This window comes from Delphinapterus leucas, chromosome 9 (genome assembly GCF_059928025.1).
Source record: "Delphinapterus leucas isolate spDelLeu-1000000601 "Yukka" chromosome 9, BTC_Dleu_Yukka2, whole genome shotgun sequence".
In the NCBI taxonomy this organism is placed as follows: Eukaryota; Metazoa; Chordata; class Mammalia; order Artiodactyla; family Monodontidae; genus Delphinapterus; species Delphinapterus leucas.
This window is the reverse complement of record NC_143137.1, coordinates 99,153,194-99,173,482: the sequence shown is the minus strand read 5'-3', so window position 1 is coordinate 99,173,482 and position 20,289 is coordinate 99,153,194. Positions and strand designations below refer to the sequence as shown.

General features: G+C 48.2%; 1 protein-coding gene across 5 annotated transcripts in view; it reads right to left on the bottom strand.

The window, feature by feature from the left end:
* VOPP1 (VOPP1 WW domain binding protein) overlaps positions 1–17,589 on the bottom strand; it is a 103,118-nt gene extending 85,529 nt beyond the window's left edge. For 2 of the 5 annotated variants that reach the window (XM_089917900.1, XM_089917901.1), the window contains exon 1: positions 17,515–17,589. In XM_089917900.1, the coding sequence (XP_089774026.1) occupies positions 17,515–17,574 (60 nt within the window). In that variant the 5' untranslated portion in view covers positions 17,575–17,589. Of the gene's footprint in view, positions 1–16,604; positions 17,055–17,514 lie in introns of those variants that run through there. The other 3 variants (XM_089917902.1, XM_022593167.3, XM_089917903.1) reach the window with 3 other exon arrangements.
* Between the last annotated feature and the right edge of the window lie 2,700 nt (positions 17,590–20,289).

The window sequence follows — 20,289 nt, the reverse complement described above, 5'->3', positions numbered from 1 at the left end:
GCTTTGCAACTTTTCTATAAATCTAAACTCTTTTCAAAGTTCAAAGCTGACTAAAAATATACATATTGTGCCAAAAAACAAATAGACAACAACAACGTCAACCAAACCTGAAGTAAGGCTCCTGGCTTTCAAGTGCAAAGAGCAGAGGCAGGCGGGATGGGGAAGGACTGCTCGGGGTGACCGTCCCTCAAGCCTCGCCCTGAGGCTTCATCCTGAGCGTGAGGGGAAGCCTCTGGGACACGGGCTGATGGGCAGCCCTCGGGGTACAGATGAGTGAACCCGCACGTGAGCTCGGCGAGTCAGCTCTCCTGACCCACAGGATGCCAAGTGTCCAGCGTGGCAGAAGGCTGGGCCCTTCATACTCCCTGTGACCTGGATTTCAGCAGCCCCAGGTCAGTGGTAAGGACATGGGGGCAGCTGGCACGGCTCTAGGAAGCAGAGCGGGATGTTGGTGCGCTAGATATTTTTCCAATCCTCTCAGCTCATGCCTGCTAACATTCCTGTCAAACCCTGCCCCCCGCTCTGAGGCTGCGGAACAAGACACAAGAGACTCCAGGGATTTCACAAATAGAATCCCGCAGGAGGACGGTCACCCCGTCCCCTGGAGGCCCGAAGAGGACGAGGGGCGCCCAAGTGACCTCTGAGGCTCCTCCTAACTGTCATACCACGTGGAGTACTGAGGCGGGCATGTTGGCTGAGCTTATAGTGAACTCCTGTTCTGCGACATTTAAGTGCAGGGATCCATAACTTATACTTAGGTCTCTGCATACCAATAAATCTTGCCAGCTTCTTGGGAGTTACAGAACCATGTAAACTCGAGAAACAGCAGGAAAATTCCTTTACAGAGACCTCTGAACACCCAGAACTAAATGCACCAATCATTCAAGCCCTTACCGGAAGCTGAGCTCGGAATGGTCATCTCCAGCTAGCCACCCACAGATGCGTTTTGTTTGGTGCACAGCAGTTTTAAGATAAGGAAACTTTACAGAAAAAGCTAGATTTTCAGCTTTTTGTGACAAATCCAAGGCCCCGTCAATCACCTAGACCTTGAGTGGTACCTACCGTCTCCCTCCCCCTGCCCCCCCGCCGACATGCCTTTCACGTGATGAGACTGCTCTGGATCACCACCTTCCTTCCCATTACTTGGGATGAGATGAAGCTAGGAGTAAAGGAAATATGAGGAAAAGCTGGCAAACGTTATGGGTTCTGCAACAGGTACTACAGGATAATGAAAAAACAGCGTCTCCCAATAACCAACAAGATCTACAATCTTAGGAGGGAGAGAGGGGCGTCTTGTTTTATCACCATTTATGTCTCGGAACAGCCTGGAGTGACGACAGTGGGGCTGGTCACATACAGGGCCTGGTGTCAGCACTGGAGGAGGGTCATGTGAGGTCCTGCGTGGCAGGGAGAAGGCACATCTGACAGGTTTCCCAGCTGACAACGGACAGTCCAGGCAGCGGGAGACCAGGTATTCCAAATGGACCCGAAATTACCTAAAGGCTTGATAAAGGAGACAGGACTAACTCATCATAAACCATTCCCAAGCATTACAAACACCCAGGCTCTTAAAGCAAAGGCCCATTTCTATAGACATCAGGGGACAAGAAGGTTAGCAAGGGGCCCAAGTCTTTTACCATCTGCCTTTCCCTCAGGGCAAGTGGCCCCCAGGTCAGGCATCCACAATCCACGAAACAGGAGCCTTGGTGATATGGCTTAATTTCTACCAAAACCCCCAAATCTGTGACTCATCTGGACAAAAGCTGAGAAAGGCAGTGACCCTCAAACATCATTTTTGCAACTGGGACAGAACCAGAGCCCCATGTTCTTAGAGACCTTCTCACTTTTCCCACCCTTCAAAACACTCTGCTCTACCTTCACATCCTCCCCAGGGGGACTGGTAGAGTCAGGGCTGCACGGGCGGACACTCTGCACTGAACACTTACCCTGAAGACAAAACAAAGAGAGGAAGCATATGCTGACGCGTGCAAGGCTTTATCGACTTCCTTTACCCCAAACGCTACATTCTAGACAGACACATACCCAACTATATGAAGAAGACTCTGCCTGCTTTCCAGACAAGAGAATGTGGAACTATTCTCAAAGAAATCCCCCGGGCTTCCCTGGTGGCGCAGTGGTTGAGAGTCCGCCTGCCGATGCAGGGGACACGGGTTCGTGCCCCGGTCCTGGGGGATCCCGCATGCCGTGGAGCGGCTGGGCCCGTGAGCCATGGCCGCTGAGTCTGTGCGTCCGGGGCCTGTGCTCCACGGTGGAAGAGGCCGCGGCAGTGAGGGGCCCGCGTATAGAAATCCCATATATTTAAAAGCTTCTACTTCCATCCTTTCTGAAGGAAAAGATGGTGCTCTCAAATCAGGAAAAGGCTCATTTTCACCCACTCCCATCAGGGTGACTGCAGGGACTGACTGCCCTGACCAGGAAAACAGCCCCTGGGTCATCCACATCCAGACTGGGCTGCTTTCCAGGATGCTCCCAGAGCCCAGGTCCCTGAGGACCACAGGGCGGGGGTCAAAGGGCCAGAACAGCAGAGCAGAATGAAGGAGGACACCGGAGAACACGGTGCTTGGGAGAGGGCACGGCATCAGTCCAAGAACTCCCGGCAGAATTCCACTTCCTATCACTGCGTAACTCAGTCCAACCCAACACCAGCCGAGAGGCCAATCTACCTGGCGTGAGAGCGGGACAAGAGGGTGGACTCTTGGTCCGCCTCCGAGAGGACACCAGCCAACACCCAGTGAACACACACACGTGCTAGTGTCTTAAACCTCTGCGTCTTGTAACATGGGGAAAAAATATTTTTATTCAAATAAGCAAACACATAATATTTGACCCTGTAGTCATATACACTGCGGGAGGGAGTATAAATTTGGCTTAAAAAGTAAACTTTCTGAAAGTCAGTCTGGTAGAACATATCAGATGCCTTTAAATCTGTCAATAGGGACTTCCCTGGCGGTCCAGTGGTTAAGACTTCACCTTCCAATGCGGGGGTGCAGGTTCGATCTCTGGTCAGGGAGCTAAGATCCCACATGCCTCGCAGCCAAAAAAAAACAAAACGTAAAACAGAAGCAATATTGTAACAAATTCAATAAAGACTTTAAAAATGATCCACATCAAAAAAAAAAAATCTTAGAAAAAAAGAACACCCTGCCATTTAACAACATAGATGAACCTGGAGGACATTTTGCTAAGTGAAATAAGACAACTCACAAATACTGCATAATCTTACTTATATGTGGAATGTAAAAGAGTTAAACTCATAGAAGCAGAGGGTAGAATGGCAGTTGCCAAGAGTTGAGAGGATGGGGAAATGAAAAGGTGTTGGTCAAAGGGTACAGAGATTCAGTTATGTGGGATGAATAAGTTCTGGAGATTTAAGGTACAGCGTGGTGACTGTAATTAATAAAACTGTACTTGAAGTTTTCTGAGAGAATTGATCTTAAGTGTTCTTACCACACATACACAAGGTGACGTGAGGTGTGAAGTATTAATGAGCTTGAATGGGGTGATCATTTCACAATATATACACATATCAAACCAGCACATTATACTCCTTAAATATATATAATTTTAATTTGTCAAGTATACCTCAGTAAAGCTGGAAAAAAGAGAAAAAGAAAATTTGAAAGTATCAAAAAAAAATAGTCTTTGGCACATAGTAAACACACAGTAAGTGCTAGTTATCACATCATCACCATCATCTCTTATAAATCAGAGAAAGTAAATAATGTTGGAGAGTTTTAAAAATACTCTAAGATGTTTCAAAAAAGTAATTGGGCTTCCCTGATGGCGCAGTGGTTGAGAGTCCGCCTGCCGATGCAGGGGACACGGGTTTGTGCCCCGGTCCGGGAAGATCCCACGTGCCGCGGAGCGGCTGGGCCCGTGAGCCATGGCCGCTGAGCCTGCGCGTCCGGAGCCTGTGCTCCGCAACGGGAGAGGCCACAACAGAGAGAGGCCCGCGTACCGCAAAAAAAAAAAAAAAAAAGTAATTAACGCCACATACTAGCAAGAAGGTCTCTATACGTGTTTATATCTGAAACACTGGATTGATTTTTTATTCGAAAATGCTGGTCCTTGAGGACCCATCTAACACCATCCTCCTCCAAAACGAGTTTCCCATTGGGAAATATTGAGTCGGAGCGAGGGGAACCAAGTCATACTGCTAGGCCAGGACAGAACAAACACATCTATGTCCTAACAGAGATGCTGTGGAGGTTGATTTACTTGCACATCATGAAGGATTGTCGCGCCCCCCAATGCAACCACAAGGACAGAATCCTGTTACTGAGGGTGGAAAGCCTTCTAGTGGATACACAGCCTCATGAGTACTCCATAATTAGAGGCACACAAGAAAATCCTTCTATTTTTTCACATGTTTACTTTAAACTTTTCCCCAGAGAAATAAACGTAAACTCATACAACAATGTGAATGTTTCCCACCTGCTGACTTGTTTACATGTGCACAACTGCATGGAAGATACCGCTTTCATCAGTGGGGGGACTCTGCCACCCTATAAATGCTCTGCTGATACCAATTCCAACCATCTCTGCTCAGGAGACGGCTCTCCCAGGAGCCGTGATCTCCCTGTACAGAGGTAGCGTGATAGCCAAAGACCCCACAGAGTAAGGACTTCAGACCACGGCCTAAAACACACCAGGCTAAAGGGACAACACCAGACCCTGGCATCACAGGTGAAGCTGACCATCAAAGAAGAGCTATTTCAGCGTCCTCAGACCTTTTCAGCAATAATAATGCAGACTTGCTAAAAACCAGAGGAGAAAGCAAAGGGAAGGTCAGAGTTCAAGGTCAGAGAGGAGCTAGCTTCACTGAAAAGCTTTAAATCACTTTAAGTTTCCTTCTGAAGACTTACCTGTATTAATTATATCTGTGCTCAAAGTACATGGACAACTTAGGTCAGGTGGATGTCAGGTGTTAGGTGGACAGTAAAGGTTTCCTTTATTCTGGTTCCCTCACCTCTCTGAGATGATGATTTCAATGAGATCCTGAGTCAACTACCAAAAGAAGAACTAGACACACAACCAATTCTGATCACAAGGGAGGGATCCAGAAAAGGTCTCAATTCTAGTTGTGACAATCATCACTAAAACCTACCTCTACTCTTGGCATCTGTACGAAATACGTCACCACCAGGTCATGCTGACACTTGGAAAGGGACCAGATGGAGGCCTAATGAAGAGGCTGACCCCTCTAGTCTTATGGGAGAAGTATGACTCCTGTCCAGGAGGAGGTCTCCAAGAACAGCCACTGCCCACAGAGCTGACCACATGGCAGCCGGACCAGCTGCCACAGTGATGGCCTCTCACACCCAGCTCAGCTGACCAAAGCCCAGGTGTCATGATTTTGAACACCAGTTCCTTTCCTGCAAGAAAGTGGTAAAAGCACCAAGTACATCAAGTAACCTGTGGTCTCAATTCCACATACTGTTAAAAATGCAATTTCTAGACCTTAACCCCCACAGGCCCTCTTTCCTAAAACTGACCTGCCTGGGAACACAGGCTCTGGTGAAGATGCTGGTCAAGTGGCCATGCTAGTTCCCCTTTCACAACCACCCCTCATCTCTCTACAAAACAAGGTTCACCTCCCACCCATTCCTACTCTTACAGGATGTGCTGGTCTAGAACTGAAAACTGTTCAGGGTATCTTTCTAAGGCCATTGCAAATACTGGTATCAACTCTGTCAAAGAGACGTTACTCTGCCGCTTGTTAAAATGGTAAGGAAGACTTTATTCAAGACTATGGCACCAGGGCTTCCCTGGTGGCGCAGTGGTTGGGAGTCCGCCTGCCAATGCAGGGGACACGGGTTCGTGCCCCCGTCCGGGAAGATGCCACGTGCCGCGGAGCGGCTGGGCCCATGAGCCATGGCCGCTGAGCCTGCGCGTCTGGAGCCTGTGCTCCGCAACGGGAGGGGCCCCAACAGTGAGAGGCCCGCGTACCGCAAAAGAAAAAAAAGACTATGGCACCAGGGGAGAGTGTGATGAGCTCAATCCCAAACTCAAAAAGGACAAGTGGGGATTTACAGCCAAGGAACAGAGTGAAGGAATCAAGGGACGGAAAATCACTAAGAGGACATATCAAGGGGAGGGGCATTCTTGCTAAGTTGATTTAACAGAATTCTTGCTGAAGGCAGGTCAAAGTAATCGCATATCAAGGATAAGGGGATAATTTAGCAAGATTCTTGCTAAACGTGGGTCAGTGCAGACAGACGAAGAAGGCCAGGGAGAGGCCCAGTCAAGAAGACAGCACAGAGGAACCTCACTGAAGTTCCGTCAAGGAGACTACCTTTGTCAACACATACTTTACACCTCAGGCGCTCTCAAATTCTTTGCTTTAAATTGAATTGAAAAATGACCTGATCATAGTTTACTGTGAGGTTTGGGCCCATGACTCAGAAGAAGTTCAATATGAAACTTCTTCCATTTCTACCAGTGATACATGATCCAACTGAAAAAATAAAATCCTCCCCCACCCCACTCAGAAAATTATTGCCAGTAAACTTTTCTGTTTACTAATATTCAGTTGGTAATATATTTACAGTGTTTCCATCGAATGTGTAATAACTGTGATAACTGTTAGTAAATTTTTAATCTTTTAATCCTTTATCTGAGGAAACGTTTTAAAAATTAACTCGATATATATTTTTGTGACCAAAAAAAGGATGGCAAAAACAGACTTTCAAGCGTAGATTTCATTAAAGTTCTGTGTGGGAAGCAGAATGGAAGCAGATCAAAGAGCAAAGGAGGTGATGTAAAATTTCCAACTGTTAAAGATGAGCTTGTTTGCATATTTTTAAAGGAATGATAATGCACAGCCTAAAAGTTGAGAATTATGTTTTATTCAGGAGATACACTGAGGACTTAAGCCTGGAGACAGGCTCTCAGGTAGCTCTAAGGGACTATTCTGAAGAGGTCGGGGAGGAGCGAAGAGATACATATATATAGAGAGAGAGGTATCTGTATCTCTCTCTTTCTCTAAAAACAACAACAAAAACCTCCCAGGTAGTTGGAATATCAAAAGATTACTGTTAAAGAAAACCAGGCATCTCAAGTTAATGAATTTAGCACTTTTCTATGTATGGGAAGATGCAAAGAGTCTAGGCTCTTTGAAATCGTTCCTTTGATCTGCGTCTTAACTACTTACGGCCAGTAACCTGTTTTTTTCTGTCCTGAATCCCCTCAGCGTGCACAGTCTCAGGAGGCTGCAGTGGCTGAGGGCTTGATGGCCGCAACAACCTTTGTTTACTGATGTGGCCGGTGACATCCTTCCTCTACAATAATCAGTATCAAATTGCTCCTGGTATTTAAATTCCACTGTATACACTGAGTGCTCTTCTAGTTCAATTTTAAATAGTTAATTTTCACAATACACAAGAGATCAAATCCAATAATCTCACTGGATCCAATTCATTCGTCATTTAAAATCTGTAATAAAAAAGATTGCAAGTCAACTCAAAAAATATGTACAGGGGTATACAGTTTTTGAAAATTCCTTAAGAGAGCATACAAACAAAAGGTTTGACACTCTCTGAGCTAGAGAAAAACGGTCAGGAGGAAAGTGACAAGAAATAAGTAAAAAAGAACAAAAGAAAGAAGCCAGGGTTCCGGAAAAAGAATCCTGAACTGCTTGGAATGTACCTTGAAGTCAGTAGAGAGCAGCTGAGGTTGCAGATTTTAACCAAGTGGAGAGACCCTGCAGCAGTGTGAGAACGATGCCCTGAGGCTGTGGGACTTGCCTCACACACCCCACCCCCTTCTCATCCGTTTGTTTTCTATACAACTAAGGAAACAAAGTACCACAACTAGGAACTTTCACAAACTCTCACAAGCAAACTAACTCCCACACTCCCTGCCCACCCCCCAGGCCCATAAGAGTTTAAGATCTGTCCCCACTCTCTCCAGGAAGCCATAGTTTGATTCTTTGGACAACACGGGCATAAATCACAAGATACCAAGAGACGGAGACCAGCCACAGAGCCAAAGGGTTTCACTCAACTTTACTCCCAGTTAGTTAAAAGTCAAGGTGTTACCTTTGTGGATGCTGCCTTCTGCTCCGCCATCCAAAAAGCATCAAAGGGGAAGAGCATTCTAGTTTGAACCCTTTTATTGCTTTACCCAGAGCAAAAATTGAGAGCCAAAGATGGTAGTGATCACAATCTTCCTTCCCCTTGTTTTGGACACTAATGACCAAGTTTCTTTTCAATCTAGTCACAGATATACTAAAAAGGGAAGAAAGCACAATTTTTAAATAAAAAGGTATTTTTGGAGCCCTCTCTCCATTTTGGCAGGGAACCTGGGCAAGGCACCTTGCTTAGAAACAACTGACAATGTTCACAATCTGTTGGTCCAAACTGTGCAGAGCTAAATTCCAAGTGGTGGATTTTCCCAGAGCTTCCCTCTACCCTGGGGCACTTCTCTTCTTACAGGTAACTCAGTTGAGTCAATGAGAGCCTAAGTAATTTACCCAAAAGACTCCCAGCCAATACACAAAGGGCTGAGATTCCACAAAACATCGCTATGTTGCCATCTGCTATGGTCTGAATGTTCATGTCCCCTCAAAATTCACGCTGAAATGCTAACGCCAATGCGGTGGGATTAAGAAGTAGGGGCACTTAGGGTGTGATTAGATCGCAAGGGTGGAGCCCTCGCAAGCGGGATAGATGCTTTTATAAAAGAGGCCCCACAGAGACTGCTTACCCTTCCACCATGTGAAGACACAGCCAGAGGTGCCAGCTTTGAACCAGGAAGAGGGCCCTCACCGAACGCGAGCTTGCTGGTGCCTTGACTGACCTCCCAGCCTCCAGAAATTTTGCTGTTTATAAACTACCCGGTAGGTAGTATTTTGTATTTTGTTATAACAGCTCAAATGCACTAAGACACTATCTAAACAAGAAACTTAACTACCATCACGGGTCTTCTGTGCCTCAAGTACACAATCGATCGATTTCAAACCTGATTTATAAGATACTACTTCTTTGTTCTGGTCTGAGGATGTTGGGCTCTAATCAAGAGCTTCGAAGTATGCAGCTACACTTCGTGAAAATATATATATTCATATTCATTGCCTCCCTGTATTCGCTGACCACTTGGCTCCTTAACCCCAACCAGCAAAGGTCACTGTGTCCTACTCACCAAACACAATGGCCTTGCATAAGGCTCTCAACTGCTCTGCAGCATGAGCGCAGATAACTCCCAAATTTAGACATCTTGCTAGACTCTTGATGGATCTTTCCTCACAGAGGGCAGATGATCAAACACTTCAAAACACTGCACGTTTAAAGCTAAATTCTGACTTTTTAAAATTAAGGACATCAGTATTCTCCAAGTCAAAATCTCAATCAGGGACCTTCCTGGTGGCACGGTGGTTAAGAATCCATCTGCCAATGCAGGGGACACGGGGTCGAGCCCTTGTCTGGGAAGATCCCACGCGCCACGGAGCAGCTAAGCCTGTGAGCCACAACTACTGAACCTGCGCTCTAGAGCCTGTGAGCCACAACTACTGAGCCCGCAAGCCACAACTACTGAGCCCGTGCGCCTAGAGGGCATGCTCCACAACAAAGAGAAGCCGCCGCAAGGAGAAGCCCGCGTACCACAATGAAGAGTAGCCCCCGCTTGCCGCAACTAGAGAAAGCCTGTGCACAGCAACGAAGACCGAACGCAGCCAAAGATTAATTAATTAATTAACTTAAAAAAAATCTACTTCAACCCAGATGTAAGTCTCCATCTTTGACTTGGCTCGATTTAACTTTTTTTTTTTTACTCCATTGGGCAAAGCCGACAATGGTACGATAACCAAATCTGTATATGGCACAAAACCATAAAGGGTACTGGATTTTAAAATATGGTATTCACACAGAGGTTGACAGGCTTAAGAAGGTGAGATGAAGGAAGTAATGTCAAATAGAATTAATATATAGTCCTCAGTTTAGGTTTTATACATTATGCTCAACGCTCTATAACTGTTATGAGGATTCGTGGGTTACCACCAATAGATGGTAAAAACATTTGTGTCACTGCAAACCGAGTGTAAATCTCTTGGCTTATCTGCATAATGCAAAGGTCCAAACAAGGGCTGTGACAGTACCAGTGAGGCCACATCTACAGAACAGAGTGTCCTTATTGTTCAAACAAGTCCCAATGGGGAAGAGATGGGAGGCAAGCCAAAGGCTGCATGACAAAATGCACCCAACACTGAACTCATTCCTTCTAAAACAGCGTACCAACACCACAGCCCACTTAACACAAGCAGCTCCACAATCAGCCTCCGGTGTCAGGATCACAGGCAAGCACAACACGAATACCACACAGATGGACAGCAAAGTGACCCTGCAGATCTCGCAAAGATACGTGAAGTCTATGGAAGAGGCAAAAGGCTCTGGCAGGTACCCGTTAATAATGACCCAACAGATGCCCAAAACAGAATGATATGAATAAAAAAGACCAAGAGAAGCTAGAGGTGGACGTACGGCGGGGTCTGATCACTCGAGCAAATAATTCTGGGAAAAAAAGAGAAGTCCCTTACTATGATCATGCCACTAACTTTCAAGGTCAAGTGAAGGCTATGCTATTATGCACCACAGACTTTTATCAGAGAAATTAATCTCCCCCCCCCCCCCGCCCAAACCGATTCAATCTAAAAATGGGTACTTGGGATGGAATTATCTTAGTTTTATTATCTGGGCTTTGTTTTTCCAAATGAAGCTGAAACGTTTTCCTCACTATTAACTATGAAATTTTGACCCCTGTTTTAAGTGGATTCACTTTGAACGGCCTTTTTCTAGGACCATTTTTCTCAGACAGTGATCATTTCCTGACCACTGTTCACCCAGTTTGGCAGTTTTCAGAGGGCAGCTGTGAGGACGGTGAGATGATTCAAAACCACATCTTGTGAGAGAAATAACAGAAGGAAATGATGCCTGGAGAAGAACACGGGGCGGGGAACAGGGGGTGCACGGAGACCAGCACAGCTGTGTTCAACTGAGGGACTGTCACTGTGATCATATTTATTCTGAAAAGCCCAAGGGGTACAAAAGTAGAACCAGGTAGAAACAATGCAGACATTTCTACTCAGTGTAACAGAAAACTTTAACAACTAAAATTGTCCAAAAAGTTGATGCCTTGCTTTGAGATAGTGAGTTTCCATCACTACGGGCGTTCAAATAATGATTAGCTCTAAGTCCTAACACACAAGGCCCCCTTCAGAGTCACAGCTAATTAGCTACCTTCCCCTCTCCTACTGTAGACCTAGTCAGCTCCCTCCCGCAGGGTCATTACCACGGTTCTTTGTACTCATTCAAATATTTACTGAGTCCTTACTGTGTGCCAGGCACTGTTCCAGGAGCTGGGGATATTTCAGTTAACAAAATGGATCAAAACCTTTGCTCCGACAATGTGTAGATTGTGGAAGGTAAATTCCATCATGTTTTGAAGGTAAGAGATACAGAGAAAGGAGAGAATTGGTCAGAGCCAGAGTGCTGGGAGGAGAATTGGGTTGGAATTTTATATAGGGTGGTCAAGGTAGGCCTCATCAAAAGGGTGACATGTGAGGCCTCACTGAGCGGATAAATGTACGTTCTAAGAAAAGGACTTGCCATCCCATGGCTAGATAATCCAGTGGCCAATAGCCTAATCCATGTGCTTCTAGAGTCACGGCCCCCTCGTTGGTCTTTATAGGTTTGCACAAGCCACAGGAAAGCAAGGGCCAAGGAGGGCCCCAAGTCAGGGCCCAGAGCCCCAGGCCCTCCTCACACACCCGGAGCCAGTTTCCCCCAGTTCAGAGTGGAGCCCTCGCCACCAGGCTCACGTATCACTGCCACCCCTCGTCCTCAGCACCCAGCCTCCGTGGAGCTTCCATAGATAACAAACTCCCCCACAGTCTTCTCTTTCACTCAAACTGCATGTTGCTCAGATTCTAAAAACTCTAAAGAGTGGGAAGGTGGCAGTAGTTTATTTCAGAAAATTGGCGTCCAAGGGCTGCCACATTCATCGCAATTCCAGGGTACAAAAAACATTTGGCATGAGACAAAAAACACCCTTAAACATGACTTGGTTCTAATTTCAAGACTCCTGGGCATCAAAATACAAAGGACTTTAGAAAAATACTCAGTAATCCTGTGAATTTCCCTAGTTTCAAAAGACAATGTTCCCTTTCCAACCCTCTCTCTCGAAGAGAAGACCACTCCTTTTTCTAGCCCAAGAAGGGATGTTCTTTGGCCGGAATAAGTTTGAAACACATGGCGGCCTCACTTAAAGGTTTCCAGCTTTGGGTTCCAGGGGAGGAACAGAAAGATACTGATGCTGGTCTCTTGAATAAAATAAACTAGTAGAGTTCTTTCCCCCACGGATGGATGCAGCAGAACCCCCAACCCTGGCACAGGGGGAATTTAAATAGTACACTACACATTTCTGGGCTCATTTCAGTAAGGACAGAACGCGTAACAAATACTGCTCAGTATATTACAGAAGTGTCAACAACCTGACCTCTAGAAAGAGACCGCTGTGACAATATCCAGAAAGCCACGTATTCTGACAAAAGCCCACGGGGGGCGCATATGCTCAGCACCTAATGGCTCCCCAGGTTGTACTAAGCCATACTCAGGCTTGGAACCGCTTTTCTTCTTCAGTTTCTATGCTGCGGCTGCCACCCAGCGCACTAGCAGACTAGTTCACCGGGGTACTGGGAGACGGCTCAGCACCGTCACTGTTCCTGCAGCCACTGTTCACAGGGCCTCACACAGACCAGTGGACAGGAGGACAACACACAACTTTAGAATTTCATGACCCAAGAAGAGCCGCGGGATTCCCCTATTCTGTGGCCACCCCATGGCCCACGTGCCTGGGATATCTACCCAGCTGGCACGGAGCGACTGGGGAGGAGGGAAGATGAAATAAGGGTCCTCGCCGGCTTCCGATGCGATTCACAGGCAAGTCCAGGTTAACAGAAAGGAAAGGTCACTTCAGTGATGAGCTCCCCAGAAGCCTCCCTGGGGAAGGGATAATGCTGCCCCCCAGCCTGTTCCTACTTACAGCTCTGCCTGGGCTTTGGGGTGAGCACACGCCGGGGCTTCCAGGACAGTCCTACTGATGCGTGCTGTGCGGGCACGACTGTTAACAGTCCCCAGCGTCACTCTCCAGTGTCATAGTTTGCATGCTAAATTATATGGTCCCCTAAATGGAGCTGAGTTCCTAGAGGGAATTTTGCTGGGTTTCGTGGGACCATACCCGTCCAGGTCTACCACTGGCCTCGGGACAGACCGGGTACAGATTCTCTCCATGTCTCTGTGTCCAGCAGCGGGAGAGGCTGAAGCACAGGACGCGGCGGTCAGAGCCCCTCTGCCTGGGTTAGCATCTCAGGCCCTCACACGTCACAGCAGTGAGACTGTGGACAAGCTCTTTAACATCCCCATTTGACACAAAAATGGGACTAAAAGTGATTGCTAAGAAGGTTAACGAGTTAATATTTGTAAAGTGCTTAGGACATAGGGGAAGCACTCTGTCCGCTAAGTGAAAAACCAATACGCAGTCTAGCTGTCTAACAGGTAGGTGAACTTCTATAGGAGGATGTGAGGCAGGGGAGGAAAGCCCTTCTTAAACAACTTTTAGACACCCTCCATGCTCAAGGACTTCTCCCGAGCACACCGCGCCCACCCCAAGCCCGCCCTGCACAACCCTGAGCGGTGCTGCCTAGGAACAGGATGCCAGAGGGCCAGGGCGGCATAAAGGCTGCCAGGTGGTTTATGGTCAACTACACGACAGCCACAGTGAAACCAGCTCGAGCAGAACAAAGACAAGTATTCCAGGTTGCAGCTGGCTGTCAGAAGCCTTCAAACATCTCCCCCAGTTGTCTTAGGCCCTCAAATTGAAGAGAGCTCTTTGCCTCATCACATACTCGGCAACGGAAATAGCACATTTATGTATGTGATTCAGGACCTCAAAAGCATCAGAGGCGTACTGATAACAACCAATATTAGATGAAATTCAGAGCAACCCACTCAAGATGAAAAGATCTCAGATATATAACTCACGTGTAAGATTCCATGTGATACATTAGAAAGAAATCTCCTTAATTCCTCAGAGAGACACCTCTCTACTACAAACAGAATAGGTGCTTGGGACAGTCGTGCAAAAGTGGGCTACACCACACCATCCCATGAAAACAAAAATTACCAATCATCTAGATATCTGACTTTGTGAAAGCATCAATTTACTCCTTTAAATTTTAGTGTCTGGGCTTCCCTGGCGGCACAGTGGTTGGGAGTCCGCCTGCCGATGCAGGGGACACGGGTTCGTGCCCCGGTCCGGGAGGATCCCACATGCCGCGGAGCGGCTGGGCCCGTGAGCCATGGCCGCTGAGCCTGCGCGTCTGGAGCCTGTGCTCCGCAACGGGAGAGGCCACAGCAGTGAGAGGCCCGTGTACCAAAAAAAAAAAAAAAAAAAATTTTAGTGTTGTCACAGTTCTGCTTAATATCATTTGAACCTTTCAGGCCTGATTTGAACTCTCTCTTAAGATGATAAATTCCTGAAGAACGTCGCGTCTCCCAGACTGTGCACCCAGAGGGGATTCAGGATGAAGAAAAACAGGATACTGGCCCCAGATAGCTGAGGTACATATCAAAGGAATGATTTCAATATGCTCAAACTCTTGCAACTTCCCATACATAGAAAAGTGCTAAATTCATTAACCTGAGATGTCTGGTTTTCTTTAATAGTAATCTTTTGATGTTCCAACTACCTGGGGTTTTTTTGTTTGGTTTTGGTTTTTGTTTGGCAAAAACTCCTCTGTAGGGGGCTTCCCTGGTGGCACAGTGGTTAAGAATTCCCCTGCCAACGCAGGGAACACAAGTTCGAGCCCTGGTCTGGGAAGATTCCACATGCTGCGGAACTACTAAGCCCGTGCGCCACAACTACTGAGCCTGAGCTCTAGAGCCCGCGAGCCACAACTACTGAGCCTGAGCTCTAGAGCCCGCGAGCCACAACTACTGAGCCTGCGCACCATAACTACTGAAGCCCGTGTGCCTAGAGCCCATGCTCCGCAACAAGAGAAACCACTGCAATGAGAAGCCGTGCACCGCAACGAAGAGCAGCCCCCACTCACCACAACTAGAGAAACCCCACGGGCAGCAACAAAGACCCAACGCAGCCAAAAATAAATAAATAATTTTATATTAAAAAAAACCTCCTCTGTATCCTGGCTCCTCCCTTAACCCTTCAGGGCAGTCCCTCCGAGTGATCTGAGAGGCTGGGTCCCAGGCTTAAGTATTTTGAAAAGAACTGAGTCCTTGAAGCAGTCTAGGCTACATACAGGGCACAGCACCACACACACTAAAGACGTGCAGGAGGCAGAACCAACGAAATGCTAGATAATTTCACCAAGTGCTGATTTAAAAGTGGGGGGATCGCATGTGTAGGTACAGATGCATGCGTTTTTATGTGAATAGTGGCCTCAGATTCACTTCTCCATTATCTGTCTGGTGATCACCCAGGAGATGTGATACCTAAGGTCATAAAATTATGAATCAACAAAAAGGACGCAAGTGGAGGGCACTCCACAAAAACATAAACCACTCAGCCAGGGAGACAGAAGAACAAAAAGAGTAAGTCTTTGCTATGGCGGGGCCGGGGCCAAGAAACTTTTCCATCAACCTTCTTTTCAGGAGAGCTCAGGCTCTCCCTCCCATTTTGTAACATTGATTTCCTTATACATGAAGAAAACCAAGGAGTCGTTTCCAGAGTTCTACTACCTAAAAGAGAAAACGTAAGAACCTCATCACTCATTTACTTTGACTTCATTACTTTAATAAAATTTCATTCAAAATAATGGAAGTGAGCAGGGAATAGAACAAACCTTAATCCAGGCTGCACCCTAGGGCCCCACTAGCTCCCATTTTAAAGAACCCGCTTTAGCAAGAAGGGGGTGGCCGCCATCCGAGGGCGCAACTTTCCGGCCGGGGGCAGCCGAGGTCCCCACGAGGTTGCGGTCACCAGCAATTCCTCCGCCGTCGCTTCAACAAGTCCCCTGTCTCGGCTCCAAAAGACCACACCCACCCCGGCTCTTCGGGGGTTTTCTCTCGCTTCGGAAGACGGCGCTTCATCCTCACCGGCGGGGACATTTCCTCCTGCTCAGTCCCGCCATCTCACTCGGGGACCCGTGACACCTCCCTCATCCACGTCTCCGCGCGGTCGCGCCCCGACCCGGCGGCGCCCCCTCCCCAGCCCCAAACCGCTGGTCGCCCTGACTCTGCGCCTGCGCCGCTTCAGGGACCACCCGCCCGCCAGCCCCACCAGACCCGGGCCCCCGGGGGAGGGGAGGGGTCGGGCGCACAGCGCGCAAAGGGTTCTCCCGGGTCCTCCCCACGCGCGAGAATCGGTAACGCGGGGCGGGGGGACTGAGGGCCGTCGGAGGAGCGAGGAGGGCTGGGACGACCCCGTCACCAGGGCGAGGACGCCTTCCGTACGGGGGCTCGTGCGGGTCCGTGAGGCCGTGGCTCTCGGCCCTCAGCCTTCAGGGCTCCCGCACACGGTCTCCCGGGCGCCTCGGTGCCGCTCCCGCTCAGCCCCGCCCGGCCCGGCCCTACCTCCACGAGCAGCCCGAGCAGCAGCGCCGCCGCACTCCCGGCCAGGCGGCCCATGGCTGCGCGTCCTCCTGGTCGCAGGCGCGGGTCAGCAGCACGTCCCCTACGAGGGGGCCAGCCGGCTGGCGGGCGGGATCCTGGCCCGGAGTCACAGGGGCTCGGGCTGGCGGGCGAGGAGCCGGGCTGAGCCGCGAAGCCCTCGTCGCGCGCGCCCCCGGCTCGCGCGCCCCCGGCTCAGCTACAGGGTGTCAGGGTCAGCCCCGCCGGAGTGCGCGCGCCAGGAGCTGGGAGATGAGTCGCGGAGGCTGGCGAATGGGAGGGGAGGGGCCAGCTGTTTCCTCCCTCCTAGGAGACCGCCCAGTCACCCCTGAATAGACCTGGTTAAGGTTTTAAAAAGAAGCAAAGTCTCCGCGGAGTGAGGTTCGTTCCAGAGTGAGATACATGAACCCGTTGTGTGCCTCCAGGTTCTACACCGTCCCTCCCATCCCTGCACACCGTGGGGCGGTGCACCCTCCCGACGTGTGACGGCAAGGACGGCCAAAGGATGAGGCAGACGGAGAATGGAAGAATCCCTGCGCTTCACCTCTCGCTTAGATGTGGTGCTTTCATGCCCGCATCCTCCTGTGCTGGCCCTGCCTGTACTCCCCACACAATTGGCCCACATTGAAGCCCACCCTCCCGCTAGTAAGTTTGCGATGTCCTTGCCTCTGCTGAACTGACTTTCTTCCCCCCACTACCTCGTACATACCATGGTTTTTTCACAACATGGCTCAGATTCCATCTCATTTATACAGTTATTCAACAAGCATTTATTGAACTTGTAAGTTGTACCAGACCCTGAGCTGGAGAGCCAGTACATAGAGGGGGGCAAGAAAACTCTGCCTGGTGTCTAAAGGGAGAGATAGTCACTTACACGAATAGGATGCAAAGTGCTGGGTGCACACACCAGGAGGTACAGGATAATAAAGGACATGAACCTACCGGTGACTGGAGGTGAAGGGAGGGGTCAGGGAAATAGATGTTACCTAACGCATGTCCCAAACGCTTTCCAGACTTCAACATATTTACTCATCTGATGACTCTAAAACATGCACCACCAGACCACACCTGTTGGAACCAGAACTTGCAAGTCAAGCAGAAAAGATGCTTGGTGGCCTTCATTGTCATGGTAATACAGTATCAGACAAGACCACCAAGGGTCCTGCCTGGGATTTTAGTAACTTTGACTTACTATTTTATTTTATTTATTTATTTATATATTTTTTTGCGGTACGCGGGCCTCTCACTGTTGTGGCTTCTCCTGTTTCAGAGCACAGGCCCCGGACGCGCAGGCTCAGCGGCCATGGCCCAGCCGTTCCGCGGCATGTGGGACCCTCCCGGACCGGGGCACGAACCCGTGTCCCCTGCATCGACAGGCGGACTCTCAACCACTGCGCCACCAGGGAAGCCCTGACTTACTATTTTAAATGAGGGCATTTTATTACTCTTTTAAGGGTAGAAGTTAACTTGTAGAAAACCAAACACAAGCTTTGTTGTGTAATAGAGATGCAAATTTTTTCCTCCAGTGGTGATGTAAATGATTTTATCTGGTAAAAATGCAAATGACCTCTGCCAGCTCAGAACATTAACCAGGTTTCTGCTTGATTTATGGATCTCATCCCAAGAGTTTCCTTTTCTCCTCTTTTTCACTGGCTATGTACACATAGTCAGTTGCCTGCATTCTCCTTTGAAGCAGCCTTGTCATCCTCTGGTTCCCTCATTAATGGGTTGTTGACCTGAAACAAATAAGACGGCCAGTTATTTCTACGGCAAAGATGGGTTTATTTGGGATCCTTAACACAAGTTTGTGTGCCCAAAGCACAGTGAGGCCAAACAAACTAAAACGTCGGAGTTTGGAACAGGGAAAGGTTTATTGCAAGGCCATGAAAGGAGATGAGGTGACTCATTCCCTGAAAAGCCTTGAGCTCCCCGAAGGGTTTCGGCAAAGCATTTTTAAAGGCCAAGAGGGGGTAGGGGTGGGGTCGCAGGGTAGATGATCAGCTTGTAAAGAATGCACAGCATAAACCAATTACAGTAAAGAATTGGCTTCTGGTGGGAATGGATGTTAGTAACATCTGAGGATTAGGAACAACAAGGTGTTAAAAAATAAGTTGTTTAGGGCTTCCCTGGTGGCGCAGTGGTTAAGAATCCGCTTGCCGACGCAGGGGATAGGGAACCGAGCCCTGGTCGGGGAAGATCCCACGTGCCACAGACTAACTAAGCCCGTTCGCCACAACTACTGAGCCTGCGCTCTAGAGCCCATGAGCCACAACTACTGAGCCCACGTGCCACAACTACTGAAGCCCCCACGCCTAGAGCCCATGCTCCACAATAAGAGGAGCCACCGCAATGAGAAGCCTGTGCACCGCAAGGAAGAGTAGCCCCTGCTCGCGGCAACTAGAGAAAGCCCGCGTGCAGCAACAAAGACCCAACACAGCCAAATATAAATAAATTTTTTTAAGTTGTTTATTGCTTGGGGGTCCTGGACAGACCTCCACCCATGGTCCTTAGATTTTCTTGCCAGTAAAATGGGGGTGTTACAAGGATTAGTGCAAGGGACTATGAGGTCTTGAGCCTTGTAATCTTCTATTATGGGCTTTATACCTTTAAGGGCTTCTTTACTTGTAGGACATTGGTTAAGAGGATTTGAGGGGTCAGCTGGAGATTTTGCCCATAAGGAGGGTGGTAGCTGACTCAACAGGGACAAATGATTAGTGTTTCCAGAATCAGCTCTGGTACCATCAGAGATGGGACAAATAAAAGATGTCAAAGGGTCATTTAATTTATGTGGTGCGTTACTTTGATGACCACTCTCAATTTCTAGAATCATTTTCCCCTTTGGGGAGAGAGAAATTCCAGGAGAAAAGGGTGTGTCTCTCTCAAAGGGCCTAAATAAAGCGGAATACGTTCAAAGACAGGAACCTCTTGAGGTTCATTAGAGATCCCTACTGTTTGAACAGTTGTAGTCCTCTGATGCAGGGGCTGCTTTATAGTAGTGGGGCTGAGCTCTGAGAGTGTGGCTCTGGGGTCAATTCGTACTGGAAGAGATTCATCCCCCATCTGGAGATACGTTTCTCCCAGCCAATTAAGAGGGAGAATTGGGAAGAGCCCCGTCTACGGAGCCCCATCTTTGAGAACTGGGAGTACATTAGAAAGGCTGGTTAGAGGGCTGCAGGTACCTGAAGAGTTTGAATTTGTAACAATTTCTTTTCCAATGTCCTGGCTCTGTGCAATAACAGCAGCAATAAATAGGAAGGTTTTGTTTTTGTTTAGGGGCCTTCATTTGCTGGCGTTGAAGATTATGAATTTTAGCAGTCTTCCTTTGAGATGACTCATCTGGAGTGTGAGAGGGCTGGTTTGCCAGTCTAACCAAACCTGGAGTGGACATAGTTTCCCTTTCCATCCTGGTCCTTTGTACTAGAAGGGAAAGCTCCTGGTTTGGCCAATTAATAAGCATTGAGTTAAAAGCTACTCAGTGGAGTCAACATCTGGAAGACCAGACTTTTCTTTCTTTCTTTCTTTTTTAATTCCTTTTCAAATTCTTTTCCCATTTAGGTTGTTACATAACATTGAGCAGAGTTCCCTGTGCTATACAGTAGGTCCTTGTTGGTTATCCATTTTAAATATAGCAGTGTGTACATGTCAATCC